The sequence below is a fragment of the Watersipora subatra genome, chromosome 2 (genome assembly GCF_963576615.1).
Source record: "Watersipora subatra chromosome 2, tzWatSuba1.1, whole genome shotgun sequence".
Classification (NCBI taxonomy): Eukaryota; Metazoa; Bryozoa; class Gymnolaemata; order Cheilostomatida; family Watersiporidae; genus Watersipora; species Watersipora subatra.
The window spans coordinates 9,436,009-9,456,178 of record NC_088709.1 but is presented as its reverse complement, the minus strand read 5'-3'; the positions used below and the strand labels follow the sequence as shown (position 1 = coordinate 9,456,178).

Below are 20,170 nucleotides of genomic sequence, written 5' to 3'. Positions count from 1 at the left end.
CAGCTGCCACTGTGTTTATTCTTTAAACTTGTGTAAAGCGGCTGCAACAGGCTTTGTTTGTTCAGTTGGCTGTCGCTGGTAACTTCTGTGTTAGGTATTCATTTTTATGATTATCGAGAATAGAATTTATCGGTTTAAACTAATTTTAAAATCAAAAAATAAAACTGAGGCTCTTGCTTGAATACAGCAAATATATGCTAATTTCTAGCCTGTTGCAGATATCTTAATTCCATCAACAACTCTTGCTATGACAGCTCAAGTGCAATGTACGAGTATTAAGGTTTGTCTCCTCTATTAAACATTCTTAGAAATTTGATTTTGTATAGTAGGTTTTTCAATACAAGCTATGAAATTTTTTATAATATACGAAATTAATAAAAACAACGCAGTTAATGCTTTGATATTTTTTACTTTTCATTTTATCTCTGATAACACAGTAGTTAGCACAAAAATGAGTTTATGTTTCTACTTTAACCCTTGCAGGAAACAAAAAAATAGCCTTTTTATGTCCACTATTCACTTACTATTTAAAAAATAAAGCAATTAAATCAAATGAAAGAGCTGCCATCCAGATTTTTAAGGTAAGAATTTTAGCTATACCGGTATATATCTATATTAATAAATATCAGTTGGTCATTGTGTGTGTTAGGCCAAGTAAACGCTATGCTTTTTCACATATTTTGGCAAATTTCATCTAAACCCCCACTCATAGCATGCTGCATGCTATCTGCCAGGTGGCTAAAAACATTAAGTTTTAAAACTATTTGGTTTCTGACAACTAATTTTTTTAAACCCTCACCTGCTTGCTATTTGATTGAAAATGCAAAAAGTCCCAAGCATCGGCAGGCTTACAGCTAGTACATAACAATAATAACAATAAGGATGATATGGATGTAAATGAATGAGATGAATGCTATTTCTGGATGTAACCCTACTCTCTCCTACCGACGCTGCAGGCTGTGATCTGAACATAGCACTCAACACTATAATCAGCACTCAACTCTAAAGCTTCAGTGTACTGACCATTTAGTGGATGATTACAATGCTGACAGAGTTCAATATCTCCGCATGAACAGGTACAATACAATTGAGATTATTAGCTACAAGGTTGTTAATACCTGAAATATATTTTACATTTTGAGAATATTGAAACACACATTGAATATAAGTGTCAGTGAAGTATTAAAGTTGAGTCTTTCATCTCCTCTATCCTTTACCTTGTCAAACTACTAGCGTCTATATCTGGCAGTATCTCAATAGCGTTAACGCTATACGAACTAATCTTTACACTGTCTGTTAAATGGTTATGACATTTCATCTGTTTTCAGCTGATGATTCTATAAAAAACCAGACTTGCATGCACTAGAGCTAAAAGCTCTGCCCATTCACAGCATATTTAAATGTAGGCTGATTTCTGTATTTTAGAAGCAGCCTACTGCATACGATTGCATAAAAGCTATAAAGAACATCAGCACAGTTCTTAAACTAAACCATAGTTTTCAAATATTGGTAAATGATAAGCAGCACAGGACTTGGCCAGCAATTCTACGATTAACTCATTGTGTGTACCTAATGTGAAACTACATAAAATTACATACACGACTGCATTTAGCAATAATTATGTAACCATGTGACATAACCAAATGACATGCTTTGTATCTTTGCCTGTAAAAAGGCACTCTTTTCAAATGTTTCGGACAAAAACGGAGTATTCCTATTAGCAATGCCATAGCAACTAGAGGGTAAACAAGCAAAGCTTAATGATTTGTTTTTTTTCAGAAAAGGCTTGATGGCTTGGAGCAATGAAAATTTTTAAGTATTAACCACAGTTGTTATTGTTGCACTAAGAGAAGATAACTTAGATGATACATAAAAACTGAGCTTATATAATATACTGCCTATTAACTGTTTAGTGCCAAGTATTCTATTAGAAAGAACGCTTCATCTAGGAAAGACAACTCCAATTAAAGCTCTTTCGTTACTGTAGCCTACTGTAATCTATGCTATGCTCTTGCTAACGATAGTTATTCCTGTTTGTTAGCAGAAAACTTTTTTTTTCATAAATTATGTTATTCGGAGCCATTCCTAATAAACCTCTGATTGTATCAGTTTCTCTGTGATCCAGGAGGCTGATTTTACATTGGGTACCTCACAAGGTTCTATCAAAGACCTGCTGATACATGACACCAAGTGTGGCTCACATTCATAACACTAATCAACAACAAGAACCTGTCCTCACCTGCTATCCGCTAGCATTGTGTTGTGAGTGTTCTCTTTCCTTCTTGAGGCTATAGTATACCTTCACAGAAGAATAAGGTGCCAACTACATTACCATATTGTAGAAGTAGACACGCTCGATAATATTGCGGAGCCTTTTATGGTATACTGGTTATTACTAAGCCTAATCCTGTACAAATAGAGTGAAAAAGTCTAAATCAGATATAGAAATGACCAACAGAAGTGGATAAGCATAAAAGACATTAAAGAGGAAAAAGAGGGATGAATCGCTCTATACATCATTGACTAGGAAATCTGTGACGAGCTTGTTGAAATCATCAGCGTATCGTAGATGGAGATTATGTTTAGCCTCAGGCCAATTGATGAGCTTTGAGCCTGCAATCTGCGAATGTAGATAGTCAGGGTGCTCTTGTGGCACAAGAGGGTCGAGCTACAAATACAGGAGATACATTATTTTATGGTGAACTATGTATAACCGAATTTATGTTATAATTAGCTCTTCGAAGTCTGGGTGATAACAACCTAAAACAATTCCTTACATTTAACAGAATGCTTCTTTAGAACAACCGAATGTGCAGGAAGTTTGTAATTTAATTTGATTATATAAATGAGCCTAATATTTAGTAAAGTGAATAAGATAAGAATAAACATTGTTGGTGGGGTTTGATACTTGTCTAGCCAAGTGAACATGCATAAATTTTAGTGAGTTGTCTTCTCCAGTAGGCAATTTTGGTCAAATATGCCAAATTTAGAGAAGACAACTCTCTAAATGAATATGAACTACATAACAAGCTGCTTGCGAGGTATTAAGAATGGGACATCGACAAAGTTTATAATGATCTAAAAGCAAATAATGCATGTTCGTTTACCGAGTTAAGCTGGTATGTTCAACCTGGAGATCCTGCTCCCGATATCGTACTAGTTATCTAGTCAGACATGCGTTTGTGTTAGTTGCCAATGGAAATACTGTTACAGGTGCAGTATAACTCAGATATATAAAGCTCAGTTATATTTACAGTGGGCCAGCATTACAACATTAATTTGTCCCGGTGTTGTTATCGTAAAGCGAAAATGTTGTATAGGGAGGTATAAAAATTATCTAATGCAAACATCCCATGGTAAAAACATCAACATTTTATATATACATGTAAGTACTGTACATATTAAAAATTAGTAACAAAATAGTACATTAACCTTAGTAACTATAGTTACCTACAGTGACTTGAGGGTATTTAGTGGTTACGATCTGCAATAAAATGTAGCATTACAATGTACAGTATGTACTGTATGGAGCTCTTACCATCGAGACAGACGTATAACATAAACTTTGTGAATTTAATTTAAATAAATTTCGTTTAATAAGCTCACATAATAAAAGCTAAATTTTAGTACGTATTTTACTAAATTAAACTTTAATTTTGCCATTGTCTTAATCTTTAGTACTTGTTTCCGTTTTCACTATAACTTATAATGGATAATGTTGAACTGAGAGAGAGCATTTTACGTATCTCTGACAGGCGTTCTGACTTCGGAATAGTATATCAACATCTTTATTATTCCAACATATTTAGCACACTGACTGCCAAATTTGAATTTAGAGAGACATTTTTGTTGACGTCATATGGTACAAAAATTCTGTATGAAGGGGACGAAAAAACATCGCGTTCCACACCGTAAGGCGAAAAAACCGTAAAACAGGGACGTTGAAGCCCGATGTTGCACTGTAACTATGAAAACATACACGTAATACCTTTTAGTGTATTCATGTGTTCACTCGTTATAAATTCTAATGTAACAGCAATCAATGCTCATTTCACACGCTTCTGGTAATTTGAGCAAAACCAATAATGAAGGTTTTTACTTCCATTTGTAACAAAAAATTTCAAAATGGAATAGATGCGATAGGAGGAGATGTCTGATTGGTCAGGCTAACTGGATGTAGAGAACTGGATAAAACTCAAACTAATTGGGCATTTGTCAGCTAAGAGGGCTAGTAGAATGAGATCGACTACCAAGTAAAAGGTATCTTTTGCATATTCCTGTAATATTATATTATTACTATTGTTGCATCGCTTTATAAACTGAACACTGATGTCTGTGTTAGAGGCTTTAGTCACTGAACCATGTAATTTTTTAGCCTAAGATCCTCAGCTGATCAAGATCTATCACCATGCCAGCCAGCCAGAAATACCAATAAAACACTTACATTTAGGAGAGTCTTAGCTGGGCTTGACAGAAGGAATACAAATTGTCAATGTTATCAGCTACATAGACTAAATACGAATATATAAAAATATGTTACTGAATATTTAGTTACCAAACAAGTTGTGAATTCTTCATTGTGTATATAAATCATAAACACTTATTACAGCTATGACAAATGAATTTTATTCATGTTACAAGTAGTTAAATCATTAATCTGGATATACTGTATACAGTCAATAAAGTTTTAAAAATACTAGTCCGCTGTCATTCCTGAGCGTGTAGAGAGATTGTCATATGTAATAACTATGTGTACAACTATTCTTAGATGTGGCAAGGTGGTGGAGTGGTGTAGGTGGTGGCACGCTAGGCTGGGAATCTGTATATCTGGGTTTGATTACCGTGTGAAGCGAATCTTTTGTCATAACACTCTTTGCATGACTTCGGACGATGGACGAACGGATACGGCTCTTATTATAATAACGATTTGCATAAAACTTTCAATGAAGCTGTGCATGTGCCGGCATACCAATCACTCTTTGCTGATAAACCCAAACTAAAAACTCAAAAATTCAATGTTTGGACGAAACAAACTTTTCTCTTCATCTGTCTACATCCAAGCTATATTGCATATCCTAAATGATTTCTTTTTGTAAGATCTCACTCATGAATATACATGAAGCAAAACTAACTTCCAAAAACTACACTGGCTGAATGTGATACTGTCTATGCTATGCGCATGAAAAGACAACTCCTTTAATTTATCAATGCCCAGTCAAGCACACACTCCAGCAACACGCTTACCTACACTTACCTTACTACATTTAATATTGCAACTGATGTCGAACTACTCACCTGTCCATGAATGATCAAAGTAGGCTTGTTGATCTCACAAACTCGGTCCTTGACGATGTCACCATTATGGTTGTCATAGTAACTTCTGTATGCATTTATCCAATCATTCCACAGCTCTCTAAAGTACTCGGCACCATAAACGTCTTCAAATGGCTTCCGCATCCTTTCACTCCACTTGTCCAGATCACGGATGTCTACAGCGGAGCAAGACTTAAATACAATTTGCCTAAAGATGGCTAACATTTCACATAAAAAATTGTCTGGGAAGTCTAGAAAATCTTTTCCTAATTTTTGTAAACTTATTGGCTACAAAAACCAATCAGGGCAACACAAGCAATAACATGACAATTACCTTTGCAGTGAAACTCACATAGAGGCACTACAATTGAAAATAAACATGGCACAAATATTCAATTTCAGATGTTAATAGTGTCATTGAAGATGAAGTGGAAACACAGACACCATTCCTCAAGAAGCCCAGTCAGACCTCAGTTGGACATGTTTAAGACTAATCCTGGTCTTGAGGAGTGATGCCTTCGGCCTTTCCAACTTTGGAAAATGAGGTAAAATCCTGGCTGCGACTGATAATGAAACCAATTGTCTGTGAGTAAATATTTATTTAGTTTAAAATGTCTTGACTACAAGTGTCTACATTGTAATTCAGCCTTTGCCAAAAATGATGTCATGTTCAAAAGAACCAGAATCCAAAGAGAACTTTTAAACAATAATTATGGAAATGTATCAGCATATCCAACCTTATCAGCATGCTCATTCAACAACAAAAGATCTCACCATTCCAGTGACAGAAGGAGCAGAAGTCAAAAGACACTCGAAAAAATCCAACGAAAACGAGCAATTGTATAAAAAATAATATTATTGAGAGGTTGTCGACATTCAGCAAAAGAATGCGTGAATAGTCTCTTTGCATTTTTTACACCGCAAAATATAAAAAAGATTCTCAATTTAAATAAAATAATTAGGCTAGGAACCATCTGGGTTCCAGCCTGCTACAATGATGAAATGAAGAGATCAATAGCATAAAATAAAGCCAAAATTAAGAAGAGAGATCAGTTCAGTAGTGTCAGTGATTCATCAATATAATCTTTGCTGTCCTTGCAAATGGCCTCGCGAGCAGTATGCTCAACTGGCACTCATAACTATAGCCTACATTTTCTATGCATACAGCGAGTGGAAGCAGCTATTTTCAATTTCTGAGTCAACGAAATCTCTAGGATTGTGTCCAGATACGTTTTGCAAGTTCACGCTCTTACACATAAATGTATTTTTATTTAAGACTCATGGTAAGGAAGTGGTAATATATATGTTAACAAATTCCACTCCACCAACGTCTGTGTGTCTGATAGTCTGTGAAAATGCCTAGCATTTACACAGTCAATCTGACCAAAGACACAATTCTTTGGCCAATTCTGTCCAAATTTCACAGGCATATGCTTCCGGCCTTCAGCAGGTCACGGAAAATATTTGGATTTAAAACTCCATCTGGTTCCTAAGAAACATCCTTTTAAACAGCCAACTGCAGACTATCTGATTGAATATGAAGGAAACCCTGGGCTGCTCTGGGTTTATTGCTAGTGAAAATATAAAAATGAAATTGAAATGCAAATAAGATTTCCTTCAAAGTTACCTCATTCTAATTTCAATCATTCACCTGAATTAAAAACAAGTAAAGACAACTTGTAGTAGAATATTGCAGTCGTAGTAACTAATTTTAAGGCTTTGAAAAGTGATTATTGTTATAGTTTTAATTTATTCGTCACTGAAGAATTCAGATGGCAAGATGTTTTTATCAACATATTAGAACCCTGGCAGCACCGTCGGAGATCATCGTGTATAATAATGCTGCAGCAAGATGGTTAAGGGGTGCAATTGGTGATGTGCCTGTCTGCTAAGTCGAGTTTGATTCCCGTGTGATGCAACTTTTTCGTAACCTCTAAGCTTGGCTTCAAATAGACGGACAGACAAGGCTCTTATTAGGTTAAAGATTAAACAGCTCATCAGCAAAAAAATGACTGTAGCTATGGCAACATCAGTACACAGCCCAATGAAATCTTCTGTCAATAGCTCAGAAAATCTGCAAGCTATAGTACAATTTAATCTAGATATCGCGTATATGAAGTGCTTTGGTTGTTTATAATTCTTATCAATTCTGTTAATGTCATCAGCATATGTTGGAGATGTAAACGAACAGAAGTTGAGTTGATTAGCCATTTACTGGGAACTGGCAATAATTGAATCAGGTAGTTAGGATCTACATCGTTGAACTAGAATTCAGGAGTCAGCAACCTGTGGCTCCGAAGCCGCATGCGGCTCTTTCATCTCCTCACTGCGGCTCCCTCTGACTTTGGATTTTTTTCCTCTTTTACCATATGCCAAGTAATTCATAAAAATATAGAAGTTTTATCACTAGATTTTGTAATACAATTTAAAATATTGTAATTATGGTGATAAATCAAACATTGTCGCTTGTTATGTGTCATTATTTATGTTATATTATTAGTACCTTATCACACGATCGTCACGTAGTTTCTACTTTAAACCATAACTGTCACGTACAACGTTTATCATATTTTCTAGCTAAATCAGCCATGCTGATTCCAATTTTGTACTCAAAATAAATATTAGTCCACTAGCTTTCAGAGTAATGTAGGCTTTTTTACAGCGTTTTAATACCGGTCTTGAAAACAACACGATCAGCACAACAAGCTCCGCCCATAAATACGTGACGTAACCTAGCTTTTTAGGAACAGAAGTTACGTTGGGATGTTTAGACCGATTTAGAATAATAGAGATGGGTGCTTTAAAATCCATTAATATCTAAATTCAGCTTTAAAAATAATCTCAGTCGTTTCTGAAAGGTAGATAAGCTATTTAACATTGCTTATTTAAAAAAGCGCGATAACAACACTAGCTTGTGATAAAATCGCGCTTTTTGAACTCATTTTTCTCTAGAGGACCAGATCGCTACGAGATACCTTATAATATTATATCAACGAACTGACTTAAACAATTAGAAATCTAGTAAGGCTGGCCAGTCACCTAGGTCCGCAATATCGCCAAAAACACTACTGATAAGCAACAACACTAATACAGGTAGTACACCTTATAACAATTTATGTGCCAATTAAACTGTCAAAATTATTTTATTGTTTTTTGCAAAAGTGTAATTTTGTTTTCTCAGCAGTTAAATCATTATACATGACAAACCTTTTCGTTTTACGGTGTAAACATGGTATAAAAGCATTAAAAGCTAAACAAAAACGTTACATGTAATTTTTTTTAATTAAAAATATCAAAGGGGGTTTGTGGCTCCCACTGCGTTCTTTCCTGCGGCAAACAAGTCCAAATGGCTCTTTGAATAGAAAAGGTTGCTGACCCCTGAACTAGGTCAACCTGAAGCAATGGAGAATGAGCCAAAAACTTTTAACAAAAAGACTACAGACACGAATTTTGGTTGAGTAATAACTAACACTAACAGATCAAAATTTGTGGTTATTGTATTGTTTACTCATTCATGTAAAAGCTATCACAATACGAATGACTACATTTGATTTTGTAGTCATCTACATGTATGTTCCATTAAGTAATTGATTCGGCTTTCCTTTTGTGAAAAAGCTCAGGAGAATTTCAAGATCTGGAGTACCAGCTGCAAAGACTTAAAGCCCATTTTTACAAGCAAGTAGGCTCTAAAAACACAGCCCCTCCAGCTAGCTAAGCTTTTTATCAAAAAGGTATTTGATTTATAGCATAGAATACTAAAATTGTCAATCTCCAAATGAACAAAAAGGTGGGCGGAGAGGATTGACGAAGCAAGGAAGAAAGAAATAAAGTACATGATCTTAAGTGACAAGAATGATTAGAGGTAGCTCTAGTCCAACATCTTAAGACCACAGTGTTATATAGAGGGTTATGTGAAAGGCGAGTGTTAACTGGAGCCAGATGAACATAGCTGATTAAACCAACATATACCAGTCATGGTATTTGGCGAAACATTGGTACAACATACTTTCCAAAGCATCAACGTCAGACTTGGTCATGTAACAGTTGGCTCCAAAGATGACGAGTTTGTCGACAATCTCAGGGTAGAGAACTGCTACTACCAAAGCTGTGATACCACCATCACTCCAGCCCACTAATGAAACTTTCTCCAAACCTATAAAATTATAAAAGCAAATATGTCTCAGTATTAGACATCTGGATGCTAATCTTTTACAATTATATAATCCTTACAGCAATATTTGAGAAAGAAAGAAATTTTGAAATGCAAAATTGGAGACAGATTGTAGATTTTTAAAATCACATCAGATTGGTCTCCGCAAATATTATCAAGAAGCCAAAAAAACATCAATTAAAAGTGCATCCCTAGCAAAATTTACTTTAATTTTTACCATATTAAATGGGGTATCAATTAAAAATATTTCTTTTTTGTCTAAATTATGCCTGTGGAACAAAAATAAAATTATTCTTTGAATTACAAGGCCAAAATATTATTCATTAGAATATTTAACTTCCATAAGTGTTATGGCACAACCAATATGTATTATCAATATATTAGTTGTCTTGTGTGCCAAGTAGACAACAGAGAATACAGTAAAAAGTACAAAAACTTTATGCTTAACAATGAAAAAATTATAAATTTAGACGAAGGGATGAAGATAAAAATATTACCAATATCTTTTACCAACGCCTTAACGTCTGCTGCATCTCTGTCAAAAAACTTATCAGGCCAAGTTCTGTTGGGCGGTCTGCTTTTTCCATACCCAGATGGGTCCCATGAGTACAGAGACAGCTTACTTCCGTCCATCTTTGAAAGTTGAGGACCAAAGTCTGTTCTGGTTGAGCCGATAGCTCCAGGAAGAAATAATGCATTGTGAGTTCCAATGCCAGCCTTTTCCCAAAAAATCGTTCGACCATCCAATGTTGTTTCATGCGATATTATCTCATTGCCTGAAGTGTTTGACATGCTCCTGTAGAATGGTATTTGAAGTGCTGACTTTGGAAGATGGGACACTATAGTTTTTCCGGCAAAGATGGACCTGGGCAGAAATTTCAGCATTCCGACTGCAAGGAACAATGCTTTGTTCACTTACATAACATGGTTTTATTCGTTAGAGTAGTAAAAAGGTTATGTTACACTAAAATGAGGACACAAAATAAACCTGATAAAAAACAGGGTATGATAAAATTTGTTATCATAGCAATCAACTAACTAACCACATCCAGTGTTTATTTCTTACCGCATCAAAAGTCTCTATTCTGGTCTAATTAATCGTACATAGCTTAATTCACTTCTACTCAATGTGTGCCAAAAGGTTTGCCATGTGTACAATTTGTTTGCGTTCACAATGATCGGCCAAAGCCAAGGTTGATTATATCAGGCACAATGTATTCGACAACATAGGCTTGAAGCTACATTAACAAAAGCTAAACAGGAGAATTGGTTTATTGGTTTACCAAGATGGTGCTCTATGATGATGATGTTTTACTTGCAAAGCAAGTCTTCAGAATACTTTGATCTTGTGTTTACTTCAGCAAGGGTATTATCATTAGTGAGTACTAAAATTTAGGAAATCTGATTTATTTAATTTCATAACTTGCCATCGATTCTAACACTTTGCAATAGCTCAAAATGATTTGGGCCAAAGGATCTTTATAATTATAAAATGAAATGTAATTACCTATTTAGGGGGTAACCTATAATTTAGATATATTTCCTATAAAATATGTAGCCCATAAAATAACAGCATGAAACTTTCTATTTATAGCAAAGCAAGTTTTTAATCATTTCTCACATCTGCTGCAAAATGTTGGGCTACACTCCTTAATTATTATTGATTGCAGAGTTCAATATGTCAACATTCAAACTCTGAAGATTGCTGAATAAACATATTTATGAAAATTGTTCATTATTAATTCTTTCCAGATACTAGCTGATGTCTAAAACTCTAAATAACACTAGAGCGCAGTCATGTGAGTTAGGCGAGAAACCAAGCAATTATTGGCGAATTTTTTTTTATAAATTTACAGAGTCAAATTTGAATGTGTCAAATTTTTTTATTAGGCTAAAAGTTCTAATAAAATATTTAAATTTTTTTGGCCAGGTAAACTCATTGAAATTGTTCCATTATTTTTAGTAACTACTTTTCAAATTTTTGTTCGTTATTGTCTTGATAATTTGACCTAGATGTTTATGGCTGCACGCATGTATGCAGGTATGTAGCAGGTGTAACTTTGCTATGTTCATTTGGAATTCTCAAACATAAAGTATCTTGATAGAGACATAGATCACAGTGGTGAATTAGATTTCACGAAGACTAGCTGTCTTCAAAAATTGTGAGCAATTCAATTTAGTGTCTTAGTTTATCAGCAAAGCCTAGTTTACTCCCGACTTGTTAGCCTAATGTAAATAGTGTTGACACAGAACGGCTAGTGTACAATGCGTAATTTGGTTTGCTGGAAAAATTGGCCAATACTCTATAGTCCTAACTGCCTTGCAGAATTTCAGTAGTTCATTAAACTTGTTACAATTGGCTCTCTCTCTTTTCTCTGCCCGCACACAGAAATCCAACCAAATATGGAAACAAGAAAAGGTTGCAAGCGTACTTGAAAAATATGTGGTACGAGCTACATCAATATTAAACAGTTTCTCAAGTGCACGCTAGTTAACATCTACGATACTCCAAACAGAAAACAATGTTTCATGAAAAATCTCAATAAAATTCGACGCAATCTCGCAACTGTTGGCGTTTAGTGATTAGCTATCTTGATGTGACAAACTTTAATGCTAAACTCATACCATAAACTGTGGACAAGCACAAGTGTGGCACAAAAGCTAAACACATCAATTCTTACTTGAAGACGAATAGACACTCATAGAGGGGAGACAATGCTTCAGCAGGGAAGGAGAGAGAGGGAAGGGTCACATATAACAGTTCCTCATTTGGCTCAACGGTTTATAGGATGTTACAAATAGTATTTCAGCTGATTTTATACTGATTAAGAGTTGTGTGAACCATTCCTCAGATCTCTTACAGATTGTTGCAAGAAACTGTTGCAATAGAGCTGAGAAGCTCAGATGTTGAATGGCGAAGGTAACAACAATTGTTTTTCAATGGTTGACTATTTAACTATTGGAAGGTGAGAGAAATAGGTGATTGTTTTCATTTGAGAGTCCTACTCTCAACAGCAAAAATTTTTATGAATTATTTTTCTGTCATTGATAATAATGACTTTAAGGTCCATAAGATTGTTGATTACGCCACTTTTCCTTTCTATGCTATTGTTAAGCAAACTGCCTGGTTTTGAACTTGCTCGATGGCTTCATTAATACACTTGTCAAAAGGTTCATATGTAGTCTGTACATTTGAGTACCAGTCTCCAAAAACTCATATAAGCCCAAAGTTTAAATTTTTTGGAAGCCTTGAGAATGAAATATTTATACAGCCAAATGAGCAGCTTGCGCTCTTAACCTACACATATATCATGATATGGCTGCCAAATTGGAGACCAGCTTGCATCAGTATATCTAGATATCTGCTCTTCACAATGTGACAAAGAACACTAACCCAGAGTGTATTATGACAGGAGCCTGCTTTTACTATAAATGCCATTACCTCACAACTTATGGTGCTTGTGAGTGCATGACATGTGCATGCTATAGTTGGCGATGCATGGTTTATTTCACTTTTCATTACTGAGATTTATCAAGGAAACTTAGCAAAAGCTAGTCGGGGTTTCACTTTGGGTCAGCTTTACAGCTTGTATGTAGTTTACATGTCTATATGATGTCCCCCTTGTTGTTTGGCTGATAGTCCTGAAACATACAGCTATCATGAAATTAAACTACCTTGGGTGGTCTGAACACTAGCCTGGAAGCATCTTTAGGTAGAAAAAAAACAAAATCAATGCCTGAAGGTAATCTGAGAAGTAGGAGAATACTGCCTTCTAGGGATTCAATGCTTTTATGGGCTTTGACTTCATTTTAGTTAGATGGCTGTTGATTTTGAAAAATGGATTTTTTTAGGATCTTAACAGCTGCCTCCTAACACAAGTACAGCAATACTAGTTTAAAACCAGATACTGGTAGCAGAAGAGTTGACCTGACTCAAGGTTGAAAAGTATTTGATAGATAGCTCATAAAAGGAGTCTTAGCTACAAACTTCACTCAATCTAGCATGCCCTCTCACGAAACTCGATAGACTCTACATTCTTTCTTTTTGATATTTGTTTCAGCTAATGTTTGTCTGTGCTGTTATTTGTGTAGTAAAACAAGAAATTGAAAGAGGTATTTCAAGGAACAAACTCTATAAAATGAGTGGTGACCCTAAAAAGGGCCGCCAGTAGCATCTCCACAGAGTTAGCCGGAGAATAAGACAACCGAGCTACTATGTAGGGTATATATAAGGAATATAGCTAGGACTGAAGTTGACCTAGATAGGTCACTTTTTTCACCTTTTCACCTAAAAGGTGAAAAACGCTGTTTGGAGAGATTAATAAAAGTTTTTATGCAATTGACAATTTTTAATGAATTTATGTAAACTGTTCACAAGTTCATATATTTATTTGTGTTCATGGTTGTGCGCTAGAATAATAGAGGTATCTATTCAAGTTAGTTATTAATTACTAGGGATTCCTTTAAGTGATATTTTTCTATTTTGCTTACAATTTTTCTCGAGATGAAATTCTGTATTTATTACTTTTCGTACTCAGGATATGACTTCCCGTTACTCGAGAGCGCTGTTTTTTAGGTGGTTAATGCAATTATTCATGATGTTTTGCTAGTATCTGATTTATTGCACCATGATGGCTAGTTGCTACACAATGTTTTGTTGTTGTGTATGGGAAAATACAAGCTCTAGCCCAGCTGCTTTAGCCTAGAGCTTTGCCAAGCTCTAGCCTGCCTGCTTAGGTAACATAAATACTGTTGCAATTGTTAGACAAGTTCAGCTTAAGTTTTGCTCCTGAGAAAGTTGCATGAATATTTTACTTGAAAAACATCGCTTTTTGATTAATGAAATATTATTACTTTCTGATCATTACCACGTAAATGGTTTCAGCAGGTTGTACAATAGTGAAAAAGGACGCATTAGGTTCAACACACTCTGTTGATTTTAGCAGAGACAAGTGAACTGGTTTCAGCAGAAACAGTGAGCTAGTTTCAGGAGAAACAGGTGAGCTGGCTGCAGCTCTTTTCTGTTGGTTTCAGCAGGTTGCACAAAAGGAAATGTTGGATCCGAGGCACTCTGTTGGTTTCAGTTAAGCAGAGGGAGTCAATATTGTTGTATTAGTGTTTATAATTATCTTTAGATGTTGTTGTCTAAAGCTTGAACATATATGGCTGGCCAGCCCGATGTCCATGGATGTTAATAGATTAATTAGAGGTTCACATCGGAGTCATCTTTTTCTAAATTTGGAAAAATGTGCAACCCGTTTCCGGTTTCTTGTATCTCGGAGGTAATGTTTACGACGCTTATAATAACTAATTAATATAACATCCCTCCTCTTATCATAGAAGTCTGGAAAATAATAACAGTTAACTACGTAGGCATAACATGGGCCTAACGGTGAAACGTTAATGTAACTTGCACGAAACCATCAGCAGATGTCATGATCAATGGATTAGTCCATATCAAAGTCATTGTACCATACAGAAGGTACACCTTTATTGGCGCAACTACTCTTGCGTGGTGTAGCCAATATTGTTTGGCCCAAGTCAGGCAGCTGTGTGTCTGTGTCATCAATGATCGCTTGTTCGTCTCTTGTTGTCATGTCTGGCTTAAGATGAACTCTATTTATTCTGACTAATGAGGTACCATTGTCAACAATATATGACCTGGGAGCATCATGAGAAGCCACTATTTGTCCAGGTGTCTACTCATCTTCCTTGTTGGTTCGCATCAGCACCTCTTCACCATCATGCAGTGATCTGGCTCTCTGATCAGGATCGGCCTTTTGACTAGCCTGACGAGAAAGCAAAGGGTGTTTTGCTTAAGGGGCCACCGGTATGAGTTTCTCCTCAGTCATCAGCAATGGTACTCCAATATTCCTGTTAAATAACATCTTTGCAGGGCTGTATGGAAGTCCAGACACTGGAGTCTGACGGTAAGCCAGAAGAGCTGCATAAACATCACTATTAGAGCTTTCTGCCTTCTTCAAGGAGGCAGAAAGGTCCCCTGAAGAAGGCAGAAAGCTCTTCTGCCTTCTTGTGGGGGCTAGATGTTTGATATCGGGGGCTCGATGTTGTTATAATGAAACCCCATTCCTTGGCAAACTCATTCATGACGTGACTGTTGAATGGCATGTTATCAGCACCTATTTCCAGTGGTACACCATGCACAGCAAACATAGATTTTAAGGCCAAAATTACATCCTCACTTTTCTTCTGTTTCAATAGACGTAGCTCTAGATAATGAGAATAGAAGTCAACTGCAACTAGGTAGCTCTTGGAATTGAACTCTAGTATGTCCATGTCTAGTTTGTTGCACGGGAGTGATGGTACATCATGGGGAACGAATGGCTCTCTTTGTTGCTGATTTGAATGTCGCTGACAGGTAGGATATCTTGATACCTTGTCTTGGCTGTCCGCTGACAGGTATTAAAAGTAACTTAGAAACACCAAAAGCAAAAATTGTTTACACTTCAGTCTATAAAATTTTACAATTTGCATGCCAACCTAACTGACTGAATTCAATGTACAAACATTGTGTTTTTTCCCGTCTGGCAATAACAAATTCCTGAAATTACAAAATTTACTCATGCAAAAACCCAATTAAGTTGGGTATACATTGTAGCATGCATTAACGACAAACAAACGTAGATCTGGATCTGGATCTGGATGATGTTTAGTCCCTAGAGCCTCATGAGAAGCAAGAGAGGGACCCTCCGATCACTAGGTCTTTTTTTTTTTTTTTTTGTTAGTCCGCTACAATCTCCCCAGTGCGGATCTCCCGAGATGTCCTGAGGATGAATCCCTGCAAAAACTGACCAGAGTCACAGGAAAGGGCGTTCAGATTGTTAGAACGTGTGGTCATGTAGTGAGTAGATGCGTTCATTTCGGTCAGTGTGTCATGGATGGATGGAAACGTATCTTTGTTTGATACGATATTAATGTACAAAGACAATCTCTGTTGCTGTCTTCTGTGTTTTAAAGACTTTAAGCCACACATGAATTTTTCTTCTGAGACGGACACATCTCTGCCTTTAATATTTTTAATGAACCTCACAGCTTTATTTTGTATGCGTTCCAGCATGTCGGAATGCGTGGCTGTATGAGGGTCCCAGACCTCGGCTGCGTATTCAAGAACAGGTCGACACAGCTGCTTATAAGCAATCAATTTCACTGCGACTGGGGCATCACTAATAGTATTTTTTAACTATGAACAGGTGGCAGATAGATAAACAGGTAGCAGATAGGATGAACAGGTAGCAGATAGAGCTTTTGTGGGTTATCCTACAACAGTTAACGAGGGGGCCCGCCGAATGTACCAAGAACTAACGTCGGAGTTTGTCGCGTCGAACCGGTAGTTTAATGTCATATTTTACATACGCCTGCGATCAATTTACACATGATGGGCGCCCGGTATTATCAACGTAAGGTCCAACATGCAGCTAGAAAAAAAGAAGTAACATTCATTTGAGTCGCTAAATTTATATGCCTCCGCTCCATAAAATCAACATATAATGTAGCACCTAATCACTAAGCTAAAACAGATGTAAGACCCATAGGCCACCAACTGTTCGCGAAAATTCACGACTGATTTGCATCAGAATAATGTTGGTAGTTGTACGCTTGTTGTCGCCCTCTATAGCTTTGCTCATATGCGCCTGCTGCGTATTGGAAGTCGTAGTTGCAGTTTTAAAAAGCATTTTGAGATTATAAAGTTTCTGGAAAACTACTTATAGCGCTTCGATTAATTATACAATTACTTTTTACAATTGTCTCAAACATCGCTTGAGACTTGTAATTTTAGCTGTAATCTGTAAAAACTAGCTAATTGTTATTAAGTTTGATTTTTTAGCGTTTCTGTATGATTATATTGCATTTGTACTAGCTAGATTCAATGACTTTTCATACACAGTTTGGTTGTATTTTGTGAGTAAACATAGTGGAATGTCGAGTGTTCTTACTACTCAAGATTATCTGTACGTAAAATAGTTGGACGTATTCACTTAAGGAAAGGTTACTGTAATATCAATGACATAGGGCTTACTCTGACATCTATGATACGATTGTATGCGGATGACGCATTGTTACACTGCCCGATTACTAGTTCATCTTCTATGGAAGATTTTCAGAAGGACTTGGATAGCCTGGTGAGATGGGCGAGTGAATGGCAAATGTCTTTTAATACTTTTAAGTGTTCAATAATTATTTTTGGAAATACCAAAGCTGTTAATATCCAAGATTTCAAACAGATTAAACAATGTAGTTTTAAACACTGTAGGCCTAAACAGTATCAAATATTTAGGAGTTACAAAAACAAATGATTTTAATTGGAGTGAGCATATAGTAAAAAAAAATTCAAAGGCTGTTCAGACTCTCGGCATGCTCAAACGAAATATCTCATCAGCACCACCTAAAATCAAATTAATCGCATATAAGACCTTATGTCGACCAAAAATGGAGTTTGCTTTTGAGGTATGGGACCCGAGCGAAAAGAAATGTTTACAATTGCTTGAAATGGTCCAGAACTAGGCAACGCGTTTTATAAATAATTTGAGGGGAAGGGAGGGAGTCACACAGGAAAAAGAACAGTTGGGCCTTGTGACTTTGGAAGAACATAGACAGGTCCAAAGGGTTATAACTTTACATACTATTATAAAATCAACAGACCCATCTTTGAAGGAATTAAATGATTTTATTGACACTTTCTTTAAGGATGATCGTCCACAAACTTGGGCCAAATCCAAGGGACAACCTTTGGCTATTTCTAGTAACCGTGATAAATTTTTAAATAGTTTTATCCCGAGAACCACTCGCGAACTTAGAATTTAACCATTTTTTACCAATTGATCCTGATGGTCTCCCCTTCCGCCTCGGGGCGGTCTAGAGGCTCTACTTTAACATGAACATGAATGAGTGCAAAGTCATCCTTAAAGCAACTAAAAACCAATAATTCAAATGCAATTTTGTTGATGTATACAATATTTGTTAGGTAATGAGCTTATTTACAAATTTTTATGTTAATTGTCAAACAAAGGGCAGCCAAAGTTAATGCTGCTCGAAATCACTCACGAGATACCACCATTTTATTCTCCATATGGGGAAATGTCGGTGAGCTATGTAATGTTTTAGCAGATAGGTTTAACTTATATAGGGTATATAGCACATAAGCCTGTAGTTATTGGCTATTAATAGCTTTGTAATTTGTATATAGTGAACAGTTATTTGCTAATAAGCCTTTATTAATATTAATAAATTATAATTGGTTCAAAAATTCATACCAAAATCATAATATCATTATTGTTATGGTTGATGGTTTCGGACATTTGCAGTTTGAAAAGTCACCCAATAAGTGGGCTCCTCATTCAAATTCCTTGGTTTCTTGCTCGAATTATTGAACGAGGAATCCCGAGCAAATAGTCAGTTTTTCATTAATGTGTGGCCTTTGAACGGCTCGTTTGCGTCTGTAACTAGCTGTATTTGAGCTTTTAGGTTAAATATCCATCATTCTAATTGCTATTTCTTTATCCTAGGTAGTAAGATTAAGCTGGAAGATTGTTTCGATGATGAGATGAAATGTACATCTGATCGCCTAAGCATTGATTTCTTTATTTTCAACTTTTCATTTTTAGAAATAGTCGTTGACTCTATATGCTAAAAGTTTAGGGATTTTGATCTCACTCAACCAAAAGTAATATTGAGCGAAACCATGCCCTGACAATTGTAAGAAAAATGAGAGACAAGCAATGTTATTGAAGTGGTTGGAATTCCTTCAAACACTACTTTTGCTTTTGAACAAGTAATTGGACATTGCACAGATAAAACTTAGTTTCCGCGAAGCCGCTAAATTTATGGAGAAAATAACTTACAGCGTATTCATAAAAGAACAAATCTTAATAATATTCACAATAATACATAGTCATAATAACAAGTCATAGAACAAGTCATAATAATACAAGCCCAACTGACATTTCATAATAAATTGTATTTGTATTGCGATCTCGAACTTTGATAAAACTCGAAAGAGTCAGTAGAACCATTAGAACAAAATTTTTGATTTGCTATGACTGTTTGTCAGTACGAGGCCTTAGTTCTACAGCATGGATGGTTTTAAGCCTTTGTTTTTCTAAGATCTAAGGTTTTTTAACAAACTTCATGAACTGGTATGTTGAAAGCTTACTTTGCGATATATGGAAACCGCCATATTGTATGAGCCAAGAACCATAACAACATCATGTGAAAAATGAATGTTTATTTAAAATATACAATGATACAGTTAAGTGTCTTCCTTCAAAATCTGCTTGTCATCCTTACCGATTGCATGTCAGTGTTCTATTCTATCTCATTAAATTGTATTTGATATAAATAATGTGATGATCTCATCACATTGGCTAACCTCGCTCTAGTTGAACTAAGTCAAATGATTGTGTTTAACAGCCACCTCACATACTGTATTGCTAAGTTCGGTATAGCACACTAGTAGACATGAATTTCATCATGATTATTTCCTTACAATTATTTAGTAGTTATAATATGAAACAGACTATTTAAGCCGTGTCACATTGACATAAAACTTGCCAATAGATTAGTCTTCTTATAAGTTGGTGGATTTAGTAGCTTAGGTATCAATTTGTAATCCCACAAAAGTGAAATCCTTTTTAGTTTATGCTCAGTTTTGTATTTCATTTTAGAAGC

General features: G+C 35.8%; 1 protein-coding gene across 2 annotated transcripts; it reads right to left on the bottom strand.

Moving 5' to 3' along the window:
- Window positions 1–1,230: 1,230 nt before the first annotated feature.
- Window positions 1,231–10,870, bottom strand: LOC137387437 (valacyclovir hydrolase-like). 2 transcript variants are annotated; one of them, XR_010977908.1, is made up of 6 exons: window positions 10,768–10,870; window positions 9,982–10,374; window positions 9,320–9,466; window positions 5,296–5,489; window positions 2,240–2,668; window positions 1,231–1,337 (listed from the first exon to the last, which is right to left on the bottom strand). XR_010977908.1 is itself a non-coding variant. In XM_068073862.1 (5 exons), the coding sequence occupies exons 2-5, from the start codon at window positions 10,367–10,369 to the stop codon at window positions 2,510–2,512; spliced, it is 888 nt and encodes a 295-aa protein (XP_067929963.1). In that variant the 5' UTR covers window positions 10,370–10,374; window positions 10,768–10,870; the 3' UTR covers window positions 2,151–2,509. The 2 variants fall into 2 exon arrangements, 1 of the variants encoding a protein (XP_067929963.1); XM_068073862.1 differs by lacking the exon at window positions 1,231–1,337 and having other exon boundaries at window positions 2,151–2,668.
- Between the last annotated feature and the right edge of the window lie 9,300 nt (window positions 10,871–20,170).